Consider the following 20929-nt stretch of genomic DNA (forward strand, 5'->3'; position numbering starts at 1 on the left):
GTCTTTTATTCAACAAGATATTCACAGACAAGTGTCAAAGTTTTATTCACTAAATCTATTTTTCCAATGTAGACTTTATGAAAATATGCTTGAATTTGATTGGGCTAACCTACCACAAATCGAAGTTATTTAGCATCTTTACTGCATCTCAATGAAAAAATCTAGTTCTTACCAAGTTTATTTTTTCTTCTTCTTTCAAGATGGCCCTCCCTACCTCTCTGGACAAGGACGCAATCCGGGAAGCTTACGAGGAAGTTCGATCGAATCTGACTGACAGTGAGTGGGCGGTGTTCAAATTTGATGGCCTGAAAATAATCTGCTCCCAAAAAGGCATCGGATTTGATGAATTCTGCGCTGAATTCAACGACGACGAAAGGGCCTTCGGATATATCCGGATACAGATGGGCGATGAGATGTCCAAGCGAAGCAAATTCATGTTCCTTACCTGGATCGGCCCGGAAGTGGGAGTGATGCAACGGGCTAAGATGTCTACCGATAAGTCAATTATTAAAGATGTGATCAATGTAAGATATTCAACAAACTTATGGGCAAAGCAGAATAAATTTCTTTTTTATTTCAAACAGAACTTTGCCGTCGAGCTACAGGTAGAATCAAGAAACGACCTGGACCTGGAAATGTTTAAGGAACACCTAAACAAAGCCGGTGGAGCAAATTACGGCACTGGAGTGCGTGAACTGTAAACAAAACGTACCATGCATGCACACAAAACATTCTGACATCACAATCACGCTCCCAGGATACATTAGCATCGCCTAATATAAGGATAAGTGCGTTTAGGTCTTCCCCACTGTTTCCCTCAGTGTAATCGATAGAACGAACGAAGTCAGGAAGAGCAACGAGAATAATATGGTATCAATTCCAAAATGTCTCCTATTTAAGTGTATAACTTTCTAACCGAACAAAATTGTGATTTGGGAAGACTCCTTCTAAATTGAAATTTTTGAGCGTTTTTATATTTATAAGCAAGTAATAAAAACCATCCGAAATGATTGATTGAAATTAAAAAAAAAACATCCATAATCTAACGCGTGAAATCAAACGAATATTGGAACTTATCTGCAATATTATCATATTAATTCGAATAGTTGTTAAGTTTACACAAGAAGAAAACCTTAATTAATACGATGATAGTTAACATAAACTGGAATCGAGAATTTAAAATATGGAAACACAGCGTCAATGAGAAAAGTTGGTCCTGAAGTCAGATTTCTTTTTGAGCTATTTTTACCAATTGTATAAACTAATTAAAGAATAAAACCCGTTCTGTAGAAGACATGTGTAAACTGCCGTAGTATTGACGGAGAAAATATACTAGAAAAGATATAAAGTTTTTTTTATTTATTACTGCACACACTACCATGAAGACGGAGAAATTTCCAGCTCATTATCAGTAATCTAAGTAATTCAATCAGATAAAAGTGCATGAAAAAGCACCTAACGAAGTTCAGAAATAGTATTAACATTTCGGCTGAAAAGTTCGTATCGTTTAATAGAAACACACATTTTTTTGCCAAAATTCGTTTTCATTATTCAACATAATTGCCATCAGAGGCGATACAGCGATTATAGCGATCTTCCAACTTTTCGATACCATTTTTGTAGTACGATTTGTCCTTTGCCTCAAAATAGGCCTCAGTTTCAGCGATTACCTCTTCATTGCTTCTAAATTTTTTACCAGCGAGCATTCTCTTTAGGTCTGAGAACAGGAAAAAGTCACTGGGGGCCAAATCTGGAGAATACGTTGGATGAGGGAGCAATTCGAAGCCCAATTCGTTCAATTTCAGCATGGTTTTCATCGACTTGTGACACGGTGCATTGTCTTGATGAAACAAAATTTTTTTCTTCTTCAAATGAGGCCGTTTTTTTGAAATTTCGTCCTTCAAACGCGGTATCGGCGGCACTTTTTTTCATCAAAAAGTAATGTTTCATCAACACACGAAATTCCTTTTTTTCCATTTTTTTCACAATAACAAAAGTAGCTTCACTCAAAATGCAATATCTCACAAACTAATAATCAGACAGCTGTCAAATTTATACACGTATCTTTTGAAGGTTGGTACTAACTGAAAATGGTATGGATTTAATTCTAGTGGCGCCCTCTCATAGAAACGATACGAACTTTTCAGCCGATCTGTTAAAAGTGGACCATTTTTCGAGTCACTTTCCACACTTGAAAGTTCACGCGACCAAAGACATCGTATTACCAAGATATCCAGCTCTCACATTTTACGAACAAATCGTAAGCGATTTTCGTTTTTGCGAGCAAATCGTAAGCGACGTTTGACACTCTCACACGAGACCGCATCGAATCTCGTACATACAAGTAGATGAGATAAAGGCAAATTCGTACGGGAAGAGTGATTTCTCTTTAAGCTGACAGGGTCTGACGCGACACAACTGCAAGAACATCTAAGGTTGCTGTCAGAGTGAGCGCGGAACACGGTGCGAAGCGAAGCGATCCAATTAGATTTTTTATCGTGACGTTTCAAATGAACAAGCATTCATCCTTGACAGTTCAGCGGTTTTGTTTACAAACAAGCTTAAACAAAACTCGAAGAGCACATCTTAAACAATCATCTTTACACTTTGCAACTAGTCATTTTTATTCAATAAATCTCAAAACAAACCGTATCCTATCGTGAACAAAAGATTTTAAATTCTATTTAGGCGATATGGAACGTAAATGATCTCATCCAAATTGTCAACAGACCAACAAAAAAATCTCTATTTACAAACTGTACTGCTGAACTGTCAAAATGTTTCCGATGTCCGATTGGGGTTAGCATTGATGGTTGAAAAACCTAATGGGATGTACTGATAACGGATCGTATTCACTCTGACAGGTTTGTTTTTAACAAATATAACTAGCTCGCACTCGCGTATTGACGCTTCGCATAACGCTTGCACTCTGACAGCGCCCTAGGCAGCTTCTGGAATACAAAGTCAAAAGTCTCATGTATCCTTTTAACCAGAAAAGTTTGTATGGTTTTGGTGGATTTTTTCAAATACTATTGATATTTTACTGGATCCACATTCTAATCCTTGAGCTACGATTTAATGAATGCAATCAACTATTATCGGCATCAACTACTAGTTTTCAGCTATAAAGGTTTTTGTAGTAGTGGTCAAAAGACTTCAATCTTAGAAAGAGCGTAACAATATCTTGGAATCGCTTAATCAATTTCAATAGAACTTCCAATAGAACATATAATAATGATTCCGAATTTTTCAGTTCGTCCGTCACATGGCTTCAATTACCTGCTCTTTTTATAATAACTATTTATTGGAATATGAGTTAAAATTAAATTATTAAGATTTAAATTGGGTGTTCAGCCACAAGTGGTGACTTTTCAGCCCTATTATAAAATTTAACTGGTCTTTACAAATGATCAAAATTCGAAAATCCTGGTTATAAGTACCTGTTTTTCACCAAACTGTGAACTTCAACCGTACCTATATTCTAGTTCAGTAATATGAAAACAATCCTGCTATAATACTAAGAGGACGAAGTATTTTAAAAAGTGTGGTCATCAACTAAGAAGAGCCATGAACTAGAAGAATCTACTGACTTAGATTTAAGAAATTGGTTTATCATCTCCATTTATAAAAGCATACTCTTCAAATTTAAATCTTTTTAACCTCATCACCCTGAATCCCAGAATCAAAAGATAATAAAATTAAAACATTTTTTTTTCTTCTGCACCATATAGCGTTCATACAAATATTAGTTGATTTCAAAGGTCATGTAGAGTATACAATCTCAAAAGCATCCAAGATCATTTTTCGTATTGCAAAAAAATCGACAACATATACTGCTTGAAATCATTATATTGCGCAATAGTCCGCTCAAACCTTGAGTACGCTGTCGTTGTTTGGGCATTCGTTTTGCGGCGTCTGTATGGAAAGACCATAAATCCCGATTTGCTGTCCTTTCACCGAGATATCACGAAAGCTGTTTTCGTTACGGATTTAATTGAATTCCGAGTTGATTGCGCAGATCTCCTGCAACCCAGCACGTACCAGAGTTTGGCCACTCTCGAAATCGTACAAGTTCACCGATACAAGTGTATTGTGGCCAGGAAATTATGAACAAAGTCTTACTACTCTCTGAGAAATCGATGTGATGTTGTATTTCAAAATTTTGATAACTTTCTCACTTATAAAAATACACTCTTGAAATTGGAAGTAAAGGTAAAAATCTATCTCTTCCCTTTAACACATAGAATATTTTGATGCAATTCGTCTTATGGAACAAAACAGGAGACTATTCAACTAAACTGATAATTACTTTCAACTCGAAAATTCTTTTCAAATGATGTGTACTCACGCTTCTAATAAACTAAAGGTATTAAAGACCAAGGACTAGAGTAGTTTATTTAGTTGTGAGCCCCTCCCGAAACAAAATTCTGGGTACGGCCTTGCCTGCAATAGCTAACATTCGACATCTATCGTCATAGTTTGCCATTCAATCCTTTTCTCAGAATTCTTTGTGCTAGAACTAACTACGGTTTCAATAAACCAGTCTCCAGTAAGTACCGCTTATTCAACAACGAAAAACTCTGGAAGCGATAAAAAAATATGTTATGATGAGAGTAACAATACTTTTTTAGATTTTATCACGTACACTAAAAAACTGTGATTTGCGTAACACTGAAAATGAAAATATTTTAAGAACACTTGACATACATTGACTTGAAGCAAACGATTTATGTTTGAAATCGCTTTTAAATATAAGATTAAGACTTTAATTTGTTCAATAAAATATTGAAACCATACAATACGATGGTGGTCTCCATCTAGAGTAAAAAACCGATTGCGACAATCTTTTTCATTGTACATGCAATAACCTTGAAGTAGGTGCGTAAAAAAAGTTTACGTTATTTGTGATTTGGTTCGTAAAAAGAGGTAACGTAAAAAAAAGTGTTCGTAAACGGAAGTTTAGATGTGTTACAGCATTGGCGAATTTAAACAAAAACGTGATAGATGTTGAGTGTGTAAATATCACCCTGGTAACACGATTGTCATCTACATACAATTGGCTTGAAGCCGAAAATTTTGGTTCTTTGGTTCTAGTTCGCTGTCAAATGCTGTGTTTAAGCAGTGTTCACACGTTCACATTTTTCTTCATGCGGTTGCACCAACATAAGGAAACGATTTCGGTGTAATATAATCAAACTATAATAAACCACAATTTCTGTTTTTTTATTCAAAATTATTCAATTTATTCAATTTATTATTCAAAATATTTGTTTTATAGAGAATACTACACTAGAGTTACATTGCGTTTGAAGAAATTAACTTTTGACATCAGCGTTGCTTGTTTTTTTTTTGTTTAGATTATAGAGGTTTTAACCTTAAGGTCATTCGCCTCTTCGGGCCAGAAAAACTTTCTGACCCTATGTGCGGGGTTGGGAATCGAACTCAGGTGGGCTGCGTGAAAGGCATCGACTAACCCGTTACGCTACACCCGTCCCCAGCGTTGTTTGATTGTATGGTATGAACGTAGCTTAACATATTGTTGACAACAACACCACCAAAACAAAATGCGTCGGTTTCAGGAACCAGCTTCCATAGCAGGGGGCAAACTGACTGGCGTTATAGCAAATAGCTGTGCCATAATCAGATGTGACAGCTGTCACATCAAAGGAGAAGAAGAAGAAGAATAAGAAGATAGCAGGGGGTGGTAAATATGTGCATTTTTGGGGTAAGCCCGCCACTCTCTTTGGGGGGTCACCGCTATGGTGTTCGATTTATTTGATGGTCCTGATTAAGACTCAGTGTCAATCGGCTGCGAAGTCTGTTGAAACAGGAAGGCCAAATTTCACAAAAAGATTGTAATGCCAAGACTTTGCTTGATTAAGATTGATTTTACATAATGCATATTTTTGGTTGTAAGCAGGCCCGTACCCAGGATTTCGTTTCGGGGGGGGCCAAAGATGAAAAATAATGTTACTGAAGATTGCTGACGTACCTAATTCTCGGTGTGCCTTTTACGGGTGTTTTTAACAGACACTTTAAACTTTTTCACTGGAACTGTTATTGGATTACATTTCTTTGCATTTACTGTCTTGTTATTTCTGTAACATGTCTGAGATTTTCTAAATAATTAAATATCTGTTTTTGATTTCGGGAGGGGCCAGGGACCTTCGGGCCCCCCCCTCTTGGGTACGTGACTGGTTGTAAGGAACGTTGATCTAGTTGTTGATCTAATAATATTTATTCGAATCAAGAGATCTATATCAAATAGAAACAAGCCCTTTAATATGCAAGACATGCTGATAGTATGTCTTAAGGCGTCCCAAGCAGTTATTCTCACAGCATATTTTGAGTCAATGCATTCAACGCTAATGACACAGTTCATTCTGTGCAACGGTATCAAATAACGGTATGGTCATAGGAACTGAGGAGAATGTAGTTGTGATATTCTCAAGCAGAACTGTAATAATAATAAATAATCTAATCTATTATCGGCTGAATTCAAAAATCGGATACGTAAATGGTTTTATCGGTTTGCTTTTCCGTGAGTACTGAAAATAGTGATCAAAAACTTTAAAATGGAATGCACGTATTTATTTTTTTCGTTTATTTAACCCCGGCTTTTTGGTTTTACTGTTTTTCATAAACTTATATTGAAATGTCCCATATTGCAGTAGAATTTTATTCGGATTCCAAAATAAACTCAAAATTCCTAAACGTCATAGGTTGCTATTTAATTAATTCTGAATCTGAATCCCGGTTCAAGTACTATAGGGTGACGATGTTCACCGTTCCAATTTGAAGGCCTCGTTCATCAATGGCCAAATGAACCGACTTCGAATATAAACCTGGATACCAATTCCGGCCAAACTGAAAATAGTAATCTTAAATTCCTAAATGGAATATACTCCGGTATCGGTTATGAAAAGAGCATCATAACTAGACTAGGTTGATACAACACTTTTGTCCAACACATTGCTCTGTAATTTCGAGTCCGGAAGTTGGATCCAGATATAAAAAAAAACTAGTTTTAATCCACCTAGTGGTGTAATGATGCCTTTCTCATAGCAATCATTCTATCAAATATAATACTGTGGTATTCTTCAAAATAATGTTCTTCGATTCTTGAAGGAACAACCAGAATCGCTTTGTTTGGCCGTCTACTGATAAGGACTACTTTATTTTTAAATAATTTGATTCATCCCTTTAAGTGATGGTATACAATTTTTAACACACTTTACCCTATAATTCCGATACAGGAAGTCGGATCCAGATGAAATTCAGAAGTTTTGTATAGAATCATTAATAATGAATTTTAGTTTGTTTTTTAGAAAATTCAGTACGCTTATTTCCATTTTTTCACATTTTACCCCATAACTCCGGAACCGGAAGTCCTGTTCAAAAAAATTCAGGAATTTTGTATGGGATAACAAGACCTTTCATTTGAATCTAAGCTTGTGAAAAACAGTTCAGCAATCTCTGAGAAAAGTTGGTGCACTTATTTTAACGATTTTTTGCACATTTCACCCCATATTTCCGGAACCGGATGTCAAATCCAAATTATTTTCAGGACTTTAATATGGAACAAAAGGACCATTCATTTGAATCTGATCTTAGTAAAATCGGTTCATCCACTTCTAAGAAATTAGAGTGATTTCCGGAATATGAAACGAAGATCCGATATACCCAAAATCTATGTATCAACTAACAAAATTTATCCAATTCAAGAATTATACGGTTATTTGAATGTATTTGATGGAATTTTCCCGTGTCATGTATAAAAACACGTCCCTGAAAATGAAATTTTTATACCTATCAGTTTGTAATTCCGGAACCGGAAGTCTAATCCGAATGAAATTTGGTAGGATTATATGAGGCTGTAAGACCTTTCATTCGAACCTACGCTTGTGAAAATTGAATGAGATATCTATAAAAAATTGATGAAACGTTCTAGTTCATTTTGCACATTTTTCCCGTAACTCCCGAACCGAAAGTCGAATCAAGATGAAATTCAATAGTAACTTATGGGACCATACGTCTATTAATTTGAATCTTTGTTGAATAAAATCAGTTGAGCAGTCAAGAGAAAATCAAATGCACTTTTACCTTTTTTATATATATAAAAAATAGGTATTGAATTCGCTCAAACTTTAGAAAAATTTTCCGAAGCCCGGAGGGCCGAATGTCATATATCAATCGATTCAGCTCGACGAACTGAGCAAATGTCCGTGTGTGTGTGTGTATGTGTGTGTGTGTCTGTATGTGTGTTGTCAACAAAGATGGCTGATCCGATTTTGATCAAACTAGTGGCAAATGAAAGGTCTCCCCGTCAGCCAAAACGCTATTGAATGATTTTGAGATCGGATTCTTACCTTTTGAGTTATACGAAGTTTGATGTTAAAATTTTCAGTTTTTTGACAATTACTGTAACAATTGACTTTGAGAACAGGATATGTTTTTAGATTTAAATTCGCTCGAAAATAGCTATCCAACAAGCCATAGATTGTTAAAATCGGTCCAGTTTTAACGGAGATATCGACATTTTTGTGTAAGCGACTTTTCCCCCTATTCCAGCAGTAGGAGTTTTGAGCGCTGTATGACAAGCAATGCTTGGGAGCTACGTGAAACATGATTTTTTATACTGTTACATCCAATTGTTTCTAAGTACCAAAAAGACTGTGTTTAGCATCCTTTTTCATGACATTTTGCCTTGGATCGATTTTAGCGCGGTTCGTTTTTGGCAACATAATCGTTCGAATATGCCATATGTAAATCAGCATTTTTGAGTTGAAAGCAATTCCATAATTATATTGATTTAAACTACTTACAGCAATAAATGCTGGAAGAACATAACATCCATATACCATTCGAATCAGTTCGTCGAGACCAGCAAATGCGTGTGCCCAAATAATTTCACTCAATTTTGTCGGAGATGACTCAACTGTTTTCTACAAACTCAGATTCACATGAAAAGTCGTATGCTTCCAAACAGGGTTCCTGAATTATGTTTGGATCCGACTTCTGGTTCCGGAGCTACAGGATGATATGGAAATCTAAGAATCATCTAAGATTCAAAGGAAAAGTTTTATGATCCTATCACACATTTTGCTTTCCAGTCAGATTTTCCGGTTTAGGGTACTCGAGGTGATTAATATAAAAATGATTTTTCACATAAATTAATCAGGTTTATCGGGTTCGCAGATTTGGATAGTCGATAACCAAATAAACTTATCTCAGTTTAAGCGGTTTTCAAACATTTTGATACAAATGTATACTATACAGCTCCTCAGGTGAATTTATCTGACTTCGACTACACCGATTTTCGAATTCGAATCGTTTCTCAAAGCTCAATCGTTTTCTCAAAAAAGCCAAATCGACAAAGACAAAATTATTAACTGTAGCTTGATACGCTCGACTCTAGAGTATGCATCATTTTTACATACGAGACATTCAACGTCTTGAATCAATCCAACGCAAATACGTCCGTTTCGAACTTTGTCGTCTTTCGTGGACCTTCCGAGCTACGAAGATCGTTGCAAGCTGATTAACCTAGATTTGCTCTCTGTTCGACGTGACGTCTGTAAGGTCATTTTTGTCACTGATTTCGTATAGACTGTTCAGATCTTCTACAATTGTTACACTTAAATAGTCATCGCCGTACTCTTCGTTTCCAATTATTTCTTAAAATACTCTCATCTAGAACTAACTACGGTTATTACGAACCTTTAATAATTGCTCCAATGTATTTGACCTTCATCATTCTCACAATGCTCTAAAAAAGCTGTTTCTCAGTTATCTGTCTCGATAGGTTCTAGTAACTAGAATACTATATTTAGTATTAGTTTTCTCTCATCATTATATAATTTCTAAGTTTTAGTTTTAAGTTATTATTTATTATGTATTATTTGGATCATTCTAATCTGTTGATGCAAAAGATGAGGAGGTTTTATGCCTGTTGGAGAGAAAGTTTTAACTAAACTAGCTCCACTGGGCTTTTCCCTGCTCCACAATTACAGAATGATTAATTTTTAAAATTCAAACGGATATAGAAGATGACAATCCCGAAAAGCTTTAAAGTTGGACTCAAAACTATTGCAATTTATTCGTCATATGGATATACGAATCGGTTTATGTTATACTGGTCCCTGAATACCGGCTCTGGAAGTGTCACACTTTTAGATTCAAATTCGATCCGATTTGTAGTTTCGCCATTACAGAGCAATGAGTCATTAAAATCTCAAATTGCCGATTAGAACGACGGTCATTAAAATAATGAAATGAGAACTAAAACATCGAAGAATATTCACGCAGAAACACATGCGGTTTGATAAAAAAAGATATCATCTCACTGCTAGGTGGATTAAGCACGTTTTTATAATTTTTTGTTCACATTTTACCCGATTACTCCTGAGCCGTATCCGATCCGGGTAAAATTCAATAACAACTTATGGAACCAAGAGACTTTTCATTTGAATCTAAGTTTGTGAAAATCGGTCTAGCCATCTCCGAGAAAATCGAGTGCATATTTTTGTTACATACACACATACATACACACACCCATACACGCACACATACAGACACACTCCAACATTTGCTCAGTTCGTCGAGCTGAGTCAAAAGGTATATGACATTCGGCCATCCGGGCCTCGGTTAATAAGTCGGTTTTCACAGTGATTGCCTAACCTTTCTATATGAGAAAGCAAAAATCAATTAAAGGCAATGGTAGTTCCATGAGGTCCTAAGGTCTAAGAATTCGAAAATTTCCTGTGAGCTCCTGCATAGCCAAAGCAGAGAAAAAGTCGAAGTTGGGGTAAGGTCTAGTCGACCTAATGGGGGTCAACCTTAACTCTTCGCATAACTTTCAAGACACATCCACAAGCTTTCGATTAATATTGAAAACTTTGAAAAAAAATCTATAACAGCTCTTTAGTCGTGGTTGATGATCGATTTATCATACACACTGTCATTTAACAACCACGACTAACTGATTCGGAAGTTGATTTCCGCAGTGATCGCATAGCCTTTCTGTATGAAAAAGATAACGTATCGACACTTGAAATGAAGGTTTGGAATTTTAAACACTTGTTACTCGTTACGAAAGGATACCATTATTTGAATTAGTACAACCATCTCTAAGAAAACGATGTGAATTCCATTTTGATGTTTTCGACTACTACACTGAAATGAAAATCTTATTTATATTCATTAGATTTGTCATATGAATCATACGCAGAATATAATTCATAGAAATTATATGGAAACTTATAATCTTTATTTAATGTGTACGTCAAATCTAAATGGACGTTATCATAGTTATAAAAATATCCCATATAATTTATATGGAAATCCGATGAAAGTCGTGAATAGTTGTGTCCTCGATATTCATCAACTGCTCCAGACCAATTTTTTCAGGAAGTTTCGCATCTCAATGTAATTTTAAATCGCTGACAAGACAGCTCATACAACTTCGTTCAAGGATAAGCGTTAACGAACCATGAAATATATATCCGGTACATTTCATTACTCTATCTGTTTAGTAAGATTCATTTTTTTATTTTCAGTCTCGGGATCTCACTTCTCTTTCGCAAATATCATGAGGTGCTCCCTTACCGAATGGAATACTAGTACAGCTTGAATCCTCAAAGAAAAGTAGTAGTTGGCAATTATCTGCTATTCGCATGACCTCCATTGAAAGTTATATATATATATATATATATATATATATATATATATATATATATATATATATATATATATATATATATATATATATATATATATATATATATATATATATATATATATAAATATATATATATATATATAAATAAATTTTATAAAACTAGTCATATGGGATATATGAACCTATATAAATAAATTCGAAGTGAATATAATATGCGCTTCATAGATTGTTCCAATGTATGTTGTGCGGATATCTAGTAATGGTTATAAGACGCGCCAATAAATTTGACTCAGACTGGAAATTTCATTCGTTATATGGAAATCTTGTGAAAATAACGTTAAGAAGAGTTTTATGTTTTATAAGATTATCTCATATATTAGACATGATGTTGAACACATCTTGTAACTATTATTGGAAATGCTAATAGTGCAAAATCATTAGAATATCATATAATGTGAAAAAGAAAATTTAGCTCAGTGTATGTTATCTCCAGTACTTCAGAAACGTGAGACTGGGGACCAGTAGATCCAAAGTCGGCTCGTGTGGTCATATCCTAACAAGACTCATAAATTGAAACAGATTTTGTGAGAGTGTTCACCTCAAACGTCTGCCGAAAATAGCAACTCAGACAATATTTAATTATATAATTCTACCAATTCAAATTTACGTAAAACCCTTGACTCATAGTTTTCTCTCAACTTTGTATACAACATCTTAACAACCCTGCAAGACTGACATGCTTCTTGGCGTTACGGACAGTATTAATATTTTGGTCGTTGACTAAAGTGGTAACCATAAATTCTAGCAAGGATATTACGAGAAGACCTTTGGAAAACGAGGTTTACCAAACATTGTTGGATCCGAGTTGGTAATGGATGAGGTACAATACAAGATTAGGTGCAATCAACTGGAGAGTGATGGTTAAAAATAAAGATGGTTCGGTCGTGTTCCCGTGACAGAATCTGCACCATTGGGGTAAATATAGATATAGTAATTGAGCGAAGTTCAGACACACAAAACGATCACTTAAATTTTGTTCCAATGCGATACACTTCGAACCTTCGGAAAACGAAATACACCAATATAGTTATGTACATGTCCGTACTTTCTTCTGAGAAACGCTGATTAGATTTTTAATTATTGATATGGTATGGTCAACGTGTTTCAACAACCTCAAATCCTGTTAATTTTCCAACAAGAGATCTTTCGATGTTTTGATAACAAGAAAATATAACCAAATAATCACCTAAGCAACATACAACAACATGAAGGGTTTCACAAAAAAGCAAATAAAACAACGATTTTTGTTATTCTGAAAAATAAAGAAAACTTTTATTTCATCATAGTTCTTTTTTTAAATTACGTTATAAATCATGTAAAAATATGAAAATAAAACTTAATAAGAAAGCACAATAAAAGTATCAGAAAATGCATACAGTAGGCAGGAATAACTTAACTAAAACTTAAGTATGAATCAGGGAATAGAATGAGCAGATTAGAAAACAAATCTCACCTGTTTCGATGCATGTTAATAATACTTACGTGTTCATTTGATACTTTTCCCTTCCAGGAAGTTCCTTACTATAGTTTAATTAGAATATTTAAGTATGTTCAATTGCGTTCAGAGCATATTATAAATGGAATGTCGACGAAGTTGGAGCTTGGTCTCTTGATTTTTTTAAGTCTAGTTATTTCCTTCAAAACATTAAAATGCATTGATGGGATCCATCTTAAGAAAACATAAATCCGACAGGAATAGAGGTTTTTGATCTTACACTAAAAACTTACAGTCAATTTACTTAACTATTGGACGTATTCATGATGCCTTCCGTACTATTTACAATATTCACGACAGACAAATAGATAAAATATTTAAATAGGTTTGAGGAAAAAATATCACAATCAACAGGAGTGGGCCTCCCCGGAAGCAGCAACCTCAGCATACTTTTCGTCTGCGAAGCATTTCTTTTCAAAAGGGCTCTGCTCAGCAGAATGATTTGTAACACCGCGGACGATCCAGTTTCAAACTGAACGCGGGAAAGTAATAATATATTAAACCAACAACTCTAACGGTATAACTCCTAAGGCAAATTCACAGCAAAAGGGAAACAGCGGGCAATAGCGGACGGATTAGTCCGTCCGCCAATGCCCGTCCGAAGGCACTTTTTTACTTTGATCGGACGTAACAAACTAATTTGCACTTTCATGATACTTGAACTATTAAGTCGATCACCTTCTCATCGGAACCTGAAAACGGCTCATATAGAATTCGCAATCGGAACAATACATAGCCGGTAAAATGCAGTGCTTCTTCCGACAGAGATTACATTGAACCGCTTTAGCCGAAGATTTGACGATTGCGTTGCTGTTGTAGGTTGCGATAGCTACCCGTGTGACGGGAAGGCCGACCTGTTGTGGTTGTGGTTGTGGCGGTAAGGGTTCAGTAGATTGTTGTTGTTGTTGTTGGTTTTGTGGTTGAGGGGACGGAGGACAATCTGAGCCACCTTTGGTGCCAGGTTCGAAGCTCACTTTTTTCTGAGAGGGTTTAGACTGCGATTGTTGCTGAAGGGTTTGCGAAGGTTGCAGATATAGCTGTTGTTGTGGGGAAGGTAATTGCTGTTGAGTCAACGAAGGATCATGATAGGAAGAATCTGGATAGTGCAGTAAGGGAACCCTTTGGTAAGGTGATTGCTGTTGCTGATGGAGCTGCTGTTGAGAACTGTAAGAATTGTATGGGTTAGGATTAGTGCTATACTGAGTGAGAGTTTGCTGTTGCGATGGTTGTTGCGTGTAGGATCCCATGGGCAGTGGAGGTTTCTGATAAACACTTGAACCTGGAGGCGCCTGTTGAGACATCACCAGTGGAGATTGTTGCTGTTGTCTGAGACCGGCTGCGTTTTGTTGATGCATCAGCGAAGTGATGTTCTGTCGGATACCCAAAGGAAGCGCAGGGCTTGGTACACCATTGATAGCTGTTGTGTTAATAGTTGTTGTTGGCGAAGCTGACACCGTTTGAAAAACTTGATCAATCGGACATGGAACGGACATGTAAGGTGATTGGACATATCCAGTGGAAACAGATGAAGCCGCTGTAGGGGCACTCATTCTCATGTCGTAGCTATGCTCACTGCCAGAATCTTCATATAGTCGTTGTTTTTGTTGAAGATACTGATGTTGCAAAACCGGAGGAGGTTGATAGATCATCGATTTCTGAATCGGTGCGTCACTGTACATGGAAGCAGCAGGCTGTGTTTGTTGTTGATGGAACTGTTGATTTTTGAAAATGGCCGCGTTACTTGGAATAGTTGAATACTGCTGATAACTTTCGTTGCTCGGTTGTGATTGCGGTTGCGTCGGGTAGTATTGTTGCTGTAACTGTCGCTGGATTTCCATATTTTGTTTATGCATATCCGCAGCCAGGGAATACTGCGAATTTGATTGGGTCTTAATGGGATGATATGTAATGCTGGTCGATAATGTCGGCTGAGGAGAGTTTTGACTCTGTCTTGGAGGATCGTCGTTTTCGCTAGCACTGCCACCAGCAGTTCGTAGTACTCGTTCCAATATGGGATTCGGAATAAATTCTTCATCCTCATCCTGATCGGCCGTAGCAACAAGGATGACTTGATCGCAAAAGCTGACGCTCTTTTTCTTGGTTCGCTTAGCACCAGCCGCCGTGATAGGAACTGCTGTGGCAGTCACATTACCAGCATTATTCAACGTCTGTTGAACTACTTGGTTCAGCATTTCGACTTCTCGAATTTCCTCTTGAATTTGTGCTTGAGCAATATCGTATCGAGGTTTCGACAGCATTTTATATGCGATTGCACAATCCACCTCGTCGACACCGGCATCATCGGTCGACTGAGGAACAGCTGTGACCTGAGGTTTTGGCTTCTGATCCGTCAGGAGTCCACTCATACCGGTTCGGACATTCGTCAGTGGTTGTTGTGGTAATACAGATGGCTGCTGCAATTTAAAAAGAAAAAAATAACAGATTAGATTGACATGTATATTGCTACAAGTTAAATTAAGTTTTTTTAATTTAAAAGAAAAAAATTTAAATTATCCCTCTAGTAGTCCCTTACCTGTTTCGCCGTTCCATTTAGCAGCTCCTGACTAGGATATGGCCTAATTGTTGAGAGAGTCTGATTTTGCTGTTGTGATTGTGGCGTTTGTTGGGACGGGCCAGTTAGTTTAATCTGTTCGAAACGAGACGCAAGATCGCGCACACTTCTCTGATCATTACCAGACGTCGTTATCTGCTGTTGGTGTATGGGAGGATTTTGATTCTGCTGATGTTGCTGTTGTTTAAGTGCCACTTGTTTTGCTTGTAGCTCTTTCAGCCAAATCTCCGAACGAGTTGTTTCATTCAAGATCTCGCTAGCGCTGATTGGATTGTTGTTGTTGCTAATATTACTGCTACTGTTGTTGTTAGTGTTATTATTGTTGTTGTTGTTATTGTGTTGCTGCTGTTCTCGCAGTTTATTCATCATTAGAAGCTGCTGTTGTTTGGCTTGCAGTTGTGCCAAAATGCTAGTGGTGTTTTGAATTGATGGCTGGTGGTACATAGATTGATTAATTTTCCCCTGTTGTTGATGCTGTTGGAGACTTTGTATTTCACTTAGCTGTTCGTTAAGTGGTTCAAAATCTATTGCGGGTGGAGGAGGCGGAAAATCTTCGCTTGCTTGACGCGAATGGCACGTGGTTGATGGAGGACTTGGATATGGTGGTAGTTCCATACTTCCAGTTGATCCAACAGGGCCCTTTTCGTGGGAAGAGTTACTGTTACTGCTGCTATTATTATACTTGACAATCGAGTCAACTTCATCGACTGAAGCTGATGATGAGTTGAGATGTTGATCTTGAGGTTTCAAGGGAGACTGTTCCTGATGAACCACGGCACAAGTGGTGATAATGGTTTGACACGAGTCCTCGCTCATGCTGGTGTTCGAGCTCATCGTGGACAGGTTAGATAAATTAGCTCGATGGTAGGGCTCCAATGGAGATGTTGGAGGACGACTCTCCTGGAATTCCAGGTGTCGAAGATTGGTTCCATTCAGTGGAAGTTTTTGTACTTGTAGCATTTGCTGCGGTTGCTGCTGAGTGGGCATTTGCTGTTGTTGTGGTCCCGTCAAGGATGATCCTATTCGGACTGGTGGAGGAGGTGGCACTTTAGGGACTGATAGAGTTTTGCCGCTGCCGTGAAAACTTTTACGCATAAGTTTACTGCGTTCCAGATTCGGATTGGTGTTGGAGACCTGTAAAATCAACCATATTAGACACGGTCGGTATAACTCAATACCATCGTACTTACATGAAAATCAAAGTGTCCCTCGGAGAGGTAACCACTATTCACTGCGTCTTTAGCCAAATTCAGGCCAACTGTACTGTCATCGATTGATACCATCTGCTTGACTATCGTTGCCGAATTGGGCTGTTCATCGGCGGCTGCTCCTGCGCCTTCGGTGAGATCTGGCATTGAGCGATTTTTTCGGCGGATTAGACCACCCATAAGCAATTTCCGACGAATTTTGTGCTGTTTCTTTCCTCCCTTAGAATCCTTTTCTTTTTTATCAGACTCCTTCTCTTCCTTGTGTTTCTTGAGAGTATCTTTCGCGTTGACCAATGCTGGGTCGGCTAGTTGAAAGTCTCGATTTATTTTATTCCTGTCTTCACTGCGACTACGTTTCTCTTTCGAATCTTTACTCCTGCCGAACAAAGAACGGCTTTCCCTCTCCGGTTTGACATCAACTGTTCCCGTAATAACTTCCTCGATGTTTTCCGCTTCCACTAACTTAAGCGTAACCTTCTTTTTCGGAAGTGTGGCATATATCTCAATGCTTTTGGATGGTGAATTACGAGAAGCAACTGATCCACTCCCTTCGTGTAGCATTTCTTTGCTGCTTTGTCGACTATTACTGAGTAGCTTTTCCTTGCTATTCTGTCTTCGATGTGCGATCCCACCGGCACTGATTCCGGCCAAATTATACGCTAATTGTTGCTGTTGCTGGTGTTGTTCTTTGATGATTTCTCCACCTTTTTCAATAAGAATTCGTCGATGGAGAGATCGCGCTCGCATTACGCAGGTATTGTGTTTCATTCGGGCAAAGGTCATCGTGTGGGGATTGCTATAGGGTGCATCCATCGCGGCACGTGCCTTACTGGCAGCAGCATTGCACAATACCAATGCGGTTTCCAGATCATGTGACTCCTCTAGAATGCGTGATTTTTCCAGTAACTGGTCTGCTTCCATGCAAAGTTTTTCACAGTCGCCACTTAGAACTACCGATTCAGGAATCTTGGCCAAATGCATATTATTGCCATTGGCCGCATGTTTCGGTGGAAAAGAATCTGTCGAAGAAAGTGAATACGAATCGTAGCCGGCATCATAAAGCTGACCTTGTCGTGTTGGACTAGCTGGGACGCTACCGTTCCGTTTACCGACCAAATATAGATAGGGATTGTCTAGCGTGGTGGATGACGATGAAGAAGCAGAGTTTCGGTCTCCACTCCAATTTCCGGAATCCCTTCGGCGAGGTTGGTTCAGATGGTCTGGAATTGAGAGACCATCTGGCGAAGACGTGGAAGATGATGGAGGAGAAACCTGACCGGATTCGGCACTAAGAGTCCGGTGAAGGTTCATGGGTTGCTTGCGCAGTTGAGCATTCAAAGCATTTTTCGAAATGTAACCAACTTGGTCTTTGTCCGCGTCCTGTTGCTGCTGCTGCTGGAAAATTTTATCCTGGATCACGGAGAGATTCTGATATTGTTGAGCTTGCAGAACGTTCTGAACCGCTTTGCGACTAATGTAATTTTCCTTTTCCTCATTCGGAAAGATTTTGCTTTGGATGACACTTAGATTCTGATAGTCACAAACAGACACTGCTCGGTTTGGCGTTGGCGTTATAGCCCTACGGGTTTGCGATCCAATTGGTGCCTTTTCCGGGCTTGGAGTAACAGCGCGGCGGTGTTGAGCTTGTTGCATAGCAGCCAACTCCTGAGTTACGATTTGCTGTGGCTGTGGTTGCGGCTGTGGAAGCGCATACAAAAGCAGTAGCGGTTGATAGCGACCTCTGGAGCACTTGTCCACTACACCTTCCCAGCTGGGGCCGACCTCTTTGACGTTTGCATCATCGAAATAGACCCAAACACGAAGTTTGGTGTGGAAGAAAAAGGTGGTGTAGTGTTTACCGTAGTAGGACACAACGCCAACCAGCTCATGGCTTACGGTTTGAGCCCATCGCTGATCGCTGACTTGATGAAAAACATCGCATAACCGTAGCGACGTTCCGACTGCTTTTAAAACCGAGTAGACTTGATCAGCAGCTGGCCGTTCCGAATCCCAGACCACACCGATTGAGACTACATCGGGCCGATTGAGTAATGCACGGCGAATGCCAATTTTTGCACCACAAGCGTTCTGTTAGGGAGAAAAATGCACACGTATTAGAAATTAAAGCTGCCAGTTCTTTCAGATGCATAAATATTAAAACGCGCGTAACTGAAAGTTGATTCCAGTCGTTAGTTTCAATATAGGATACAAGCAGTAACGATTCAAGTATTCATCGAAGCACTGTGGTATACGAGGTAGTGCCAAACAAAGAATAATGACGTGCACGCAGTTGGACCATAAAAAATGTCAGACTCACCACACCCACATATTAGAATTGATTGTACAACCGGTGCGCTGTAGCAGCGGAGTTGGGTTAGTAAATTATTTTTAACAAAATCGATTTGCCCGGTTTTGCTCGGTATCGGTCAACTTAACTGGAGTTGAGTGTATGCAGGAAAGTGGATGAAACTTGTTTCATTCATGGCTGTTGCGAGTAAAAAGGAAACCAGTTTTTGTTATACTTCCATTAGCTTAGATCTTGCTGCACCTAGATGAACATGTGCAAGTGACAACCCCTTAACAACTTTTTCTGGAGATAAAAATGAATCAAGTTCTGTTTTAATTGCTCAACAAAACAGTTATATTTTTGCCTTTTCAAACTAATTTGAAAGGAAATCGCTGCACCAAAACACTTAATAACTGCTTACAGTGACATCCGACTGCAACATATTGAGTACAACCCTTTCGTCGTGGACAACAGTCACATGGTTTGTTTCAGGTTTCGCTATGAACTTGACTGTCGCTCGACAATACTTTCAAAAGTAACGACCACAAAGCCGTGTGCATATTCAAACTATCAAAGTTACCGTGAGGGAATACACGATTTTATGTTTGCATCTATACCGTGAGCAATTTGTTTTGGGCACAATCTACTATGAATTTCGTATGCCTCGTCGGTTGCTTGCCACCATCGCGCATATTTCTGGTAGTTGAACAGATTAAGTGAACGTACACCACGATCCAAGTGAATCATAAAACTTTAAGTCACGTATTATTTTAGGTTTTTCCATGAATTGAAGTCCGAGATACTCAGTCTTAATACATCGGTACTAACTCGTGAAATGATTATGATCAACTCATTATGATCAACCAAACTAAGATGCAATATTGTATTTTATAAAAGTTCTCCATCTAGTACTGAAAAATAATTTGAAGTGGTTTTGGTTGTGATGACCGAACTTTCTTTCGCAGGAGAAATACAATACCAATGACATCTACGAAACACTAATAAAACAATACATCACCGTCCACAATATCCCAATCTCGGACGAATTTCCTTTCAAGCTAAACAAAACGCCACTTTATGCAAAACAGTGAAAGAGCGAATAAGAAACGGAAAAATACTACAATCATTTGTCTTAATTGACCCGCACCTATACCCGCGCCTTGCCCATCAGGAGTTTTTTTCTTTTTTTTTGTTGCTGTTGTAAATCCGCGTGCCATGGTCACTATAATGGAATTCGACGATCTTTGTGCAGGCTGCTGCACAGTAGCTGAACCACAATGGCGTACAGCTTCGTCGTGGTTCGTTTCAGATCGTGGTGTGACCATATATTCGCAATTATCGCTTTGACCGTCAACTGAAACATGGCAAACGGACAGTAGGCCAGCCTTTTCTCCGCATGGCGACGGAAACGATGGAAACCTAAACCACAGACTAACAGACAGGACACTCAAATTAGATTCTTCAATCATTTTAACGGTCATTTCGAATATTCCTTTATTTGGGACAGTACTCACATGTGTCATGATGGCGCCACGTTAACCTATCAAAAACATCCTGTCTGTCATCTAGACTGTGTTTATTTTTTTCATTTACCAACAGAGTTGCCATTCATGCAGAATTACCTGTA

General features: G+C 38.1%; 2 protein-coding genes across 4 annotated transcripts in view; one reads left to right on the forward strand and one right to left on the reverse strand.

Annotated features, from left to right (window-relative positions):
- LOC131425249 (coactosin-like protein) overlaps positions 1-1348 on the forward strand; it is a 52607-nt gene extending 51259 nt beyond the window's left edge. The window contains exons 3-4 of the mRNA XM_058586982.1: positions 201-524; positions 585-1348. Coding sequence (XP_058442965.1) covers positions 201-524; positions 585-701 — 441 coding nt within the window. The 3' untranslated portion in view covers positions 702-1348. The remainder of the gene's footprint in view (positions 1-200; positions 525-584) is intronic.
- An 11669-nt stretch (positions 1349-13017) lies between these two features.
- The window catches only part of LOC131425250 (uncharacterized), a 166111-nt gene continuing 158199 nt past the window's right edge, over positions 13018-20929 (reverse strand). For 2 of the 3 annotated variants that reach the window (XM_058586986.1, XM_058586985.1), the window contains exons 5-7: positions 16998-19103; positions 15769-16941; positions 13019-15649 (exon numbers count right to left, since the gene is read on the reverse strand). In XM_058586986.1, coding sequence (XP_058442969.1) covers positions 13910-15649; positions 15769-16941; positions 16998-19103 — 5019 coding nt within the window. In that variant the 3' untranslated portion in view covers positions 13019-13909. Of the gene's footprint in view, positions 15650-15768; positions 16942-16997; positions 19104-20929 lie in introns of all 3 variants that reach the window. The other variant, XM_058586984.1, reaches the window with a different exon arrangement.

This window comes from Malaya genurostris, chromosome 1, assembly GCF_030247185.1.
Source record: "Malaya genurostris strain Urasoe2022 chromosome 1, Malgen_1.1, whole genome shotgun sequence".
NCBI classification, from domain to species: Eukaryota; Metazoa; Arthropoda; class Insecta; order Diptera; family Culicidae; genus Malaya; species Malaya genurostris.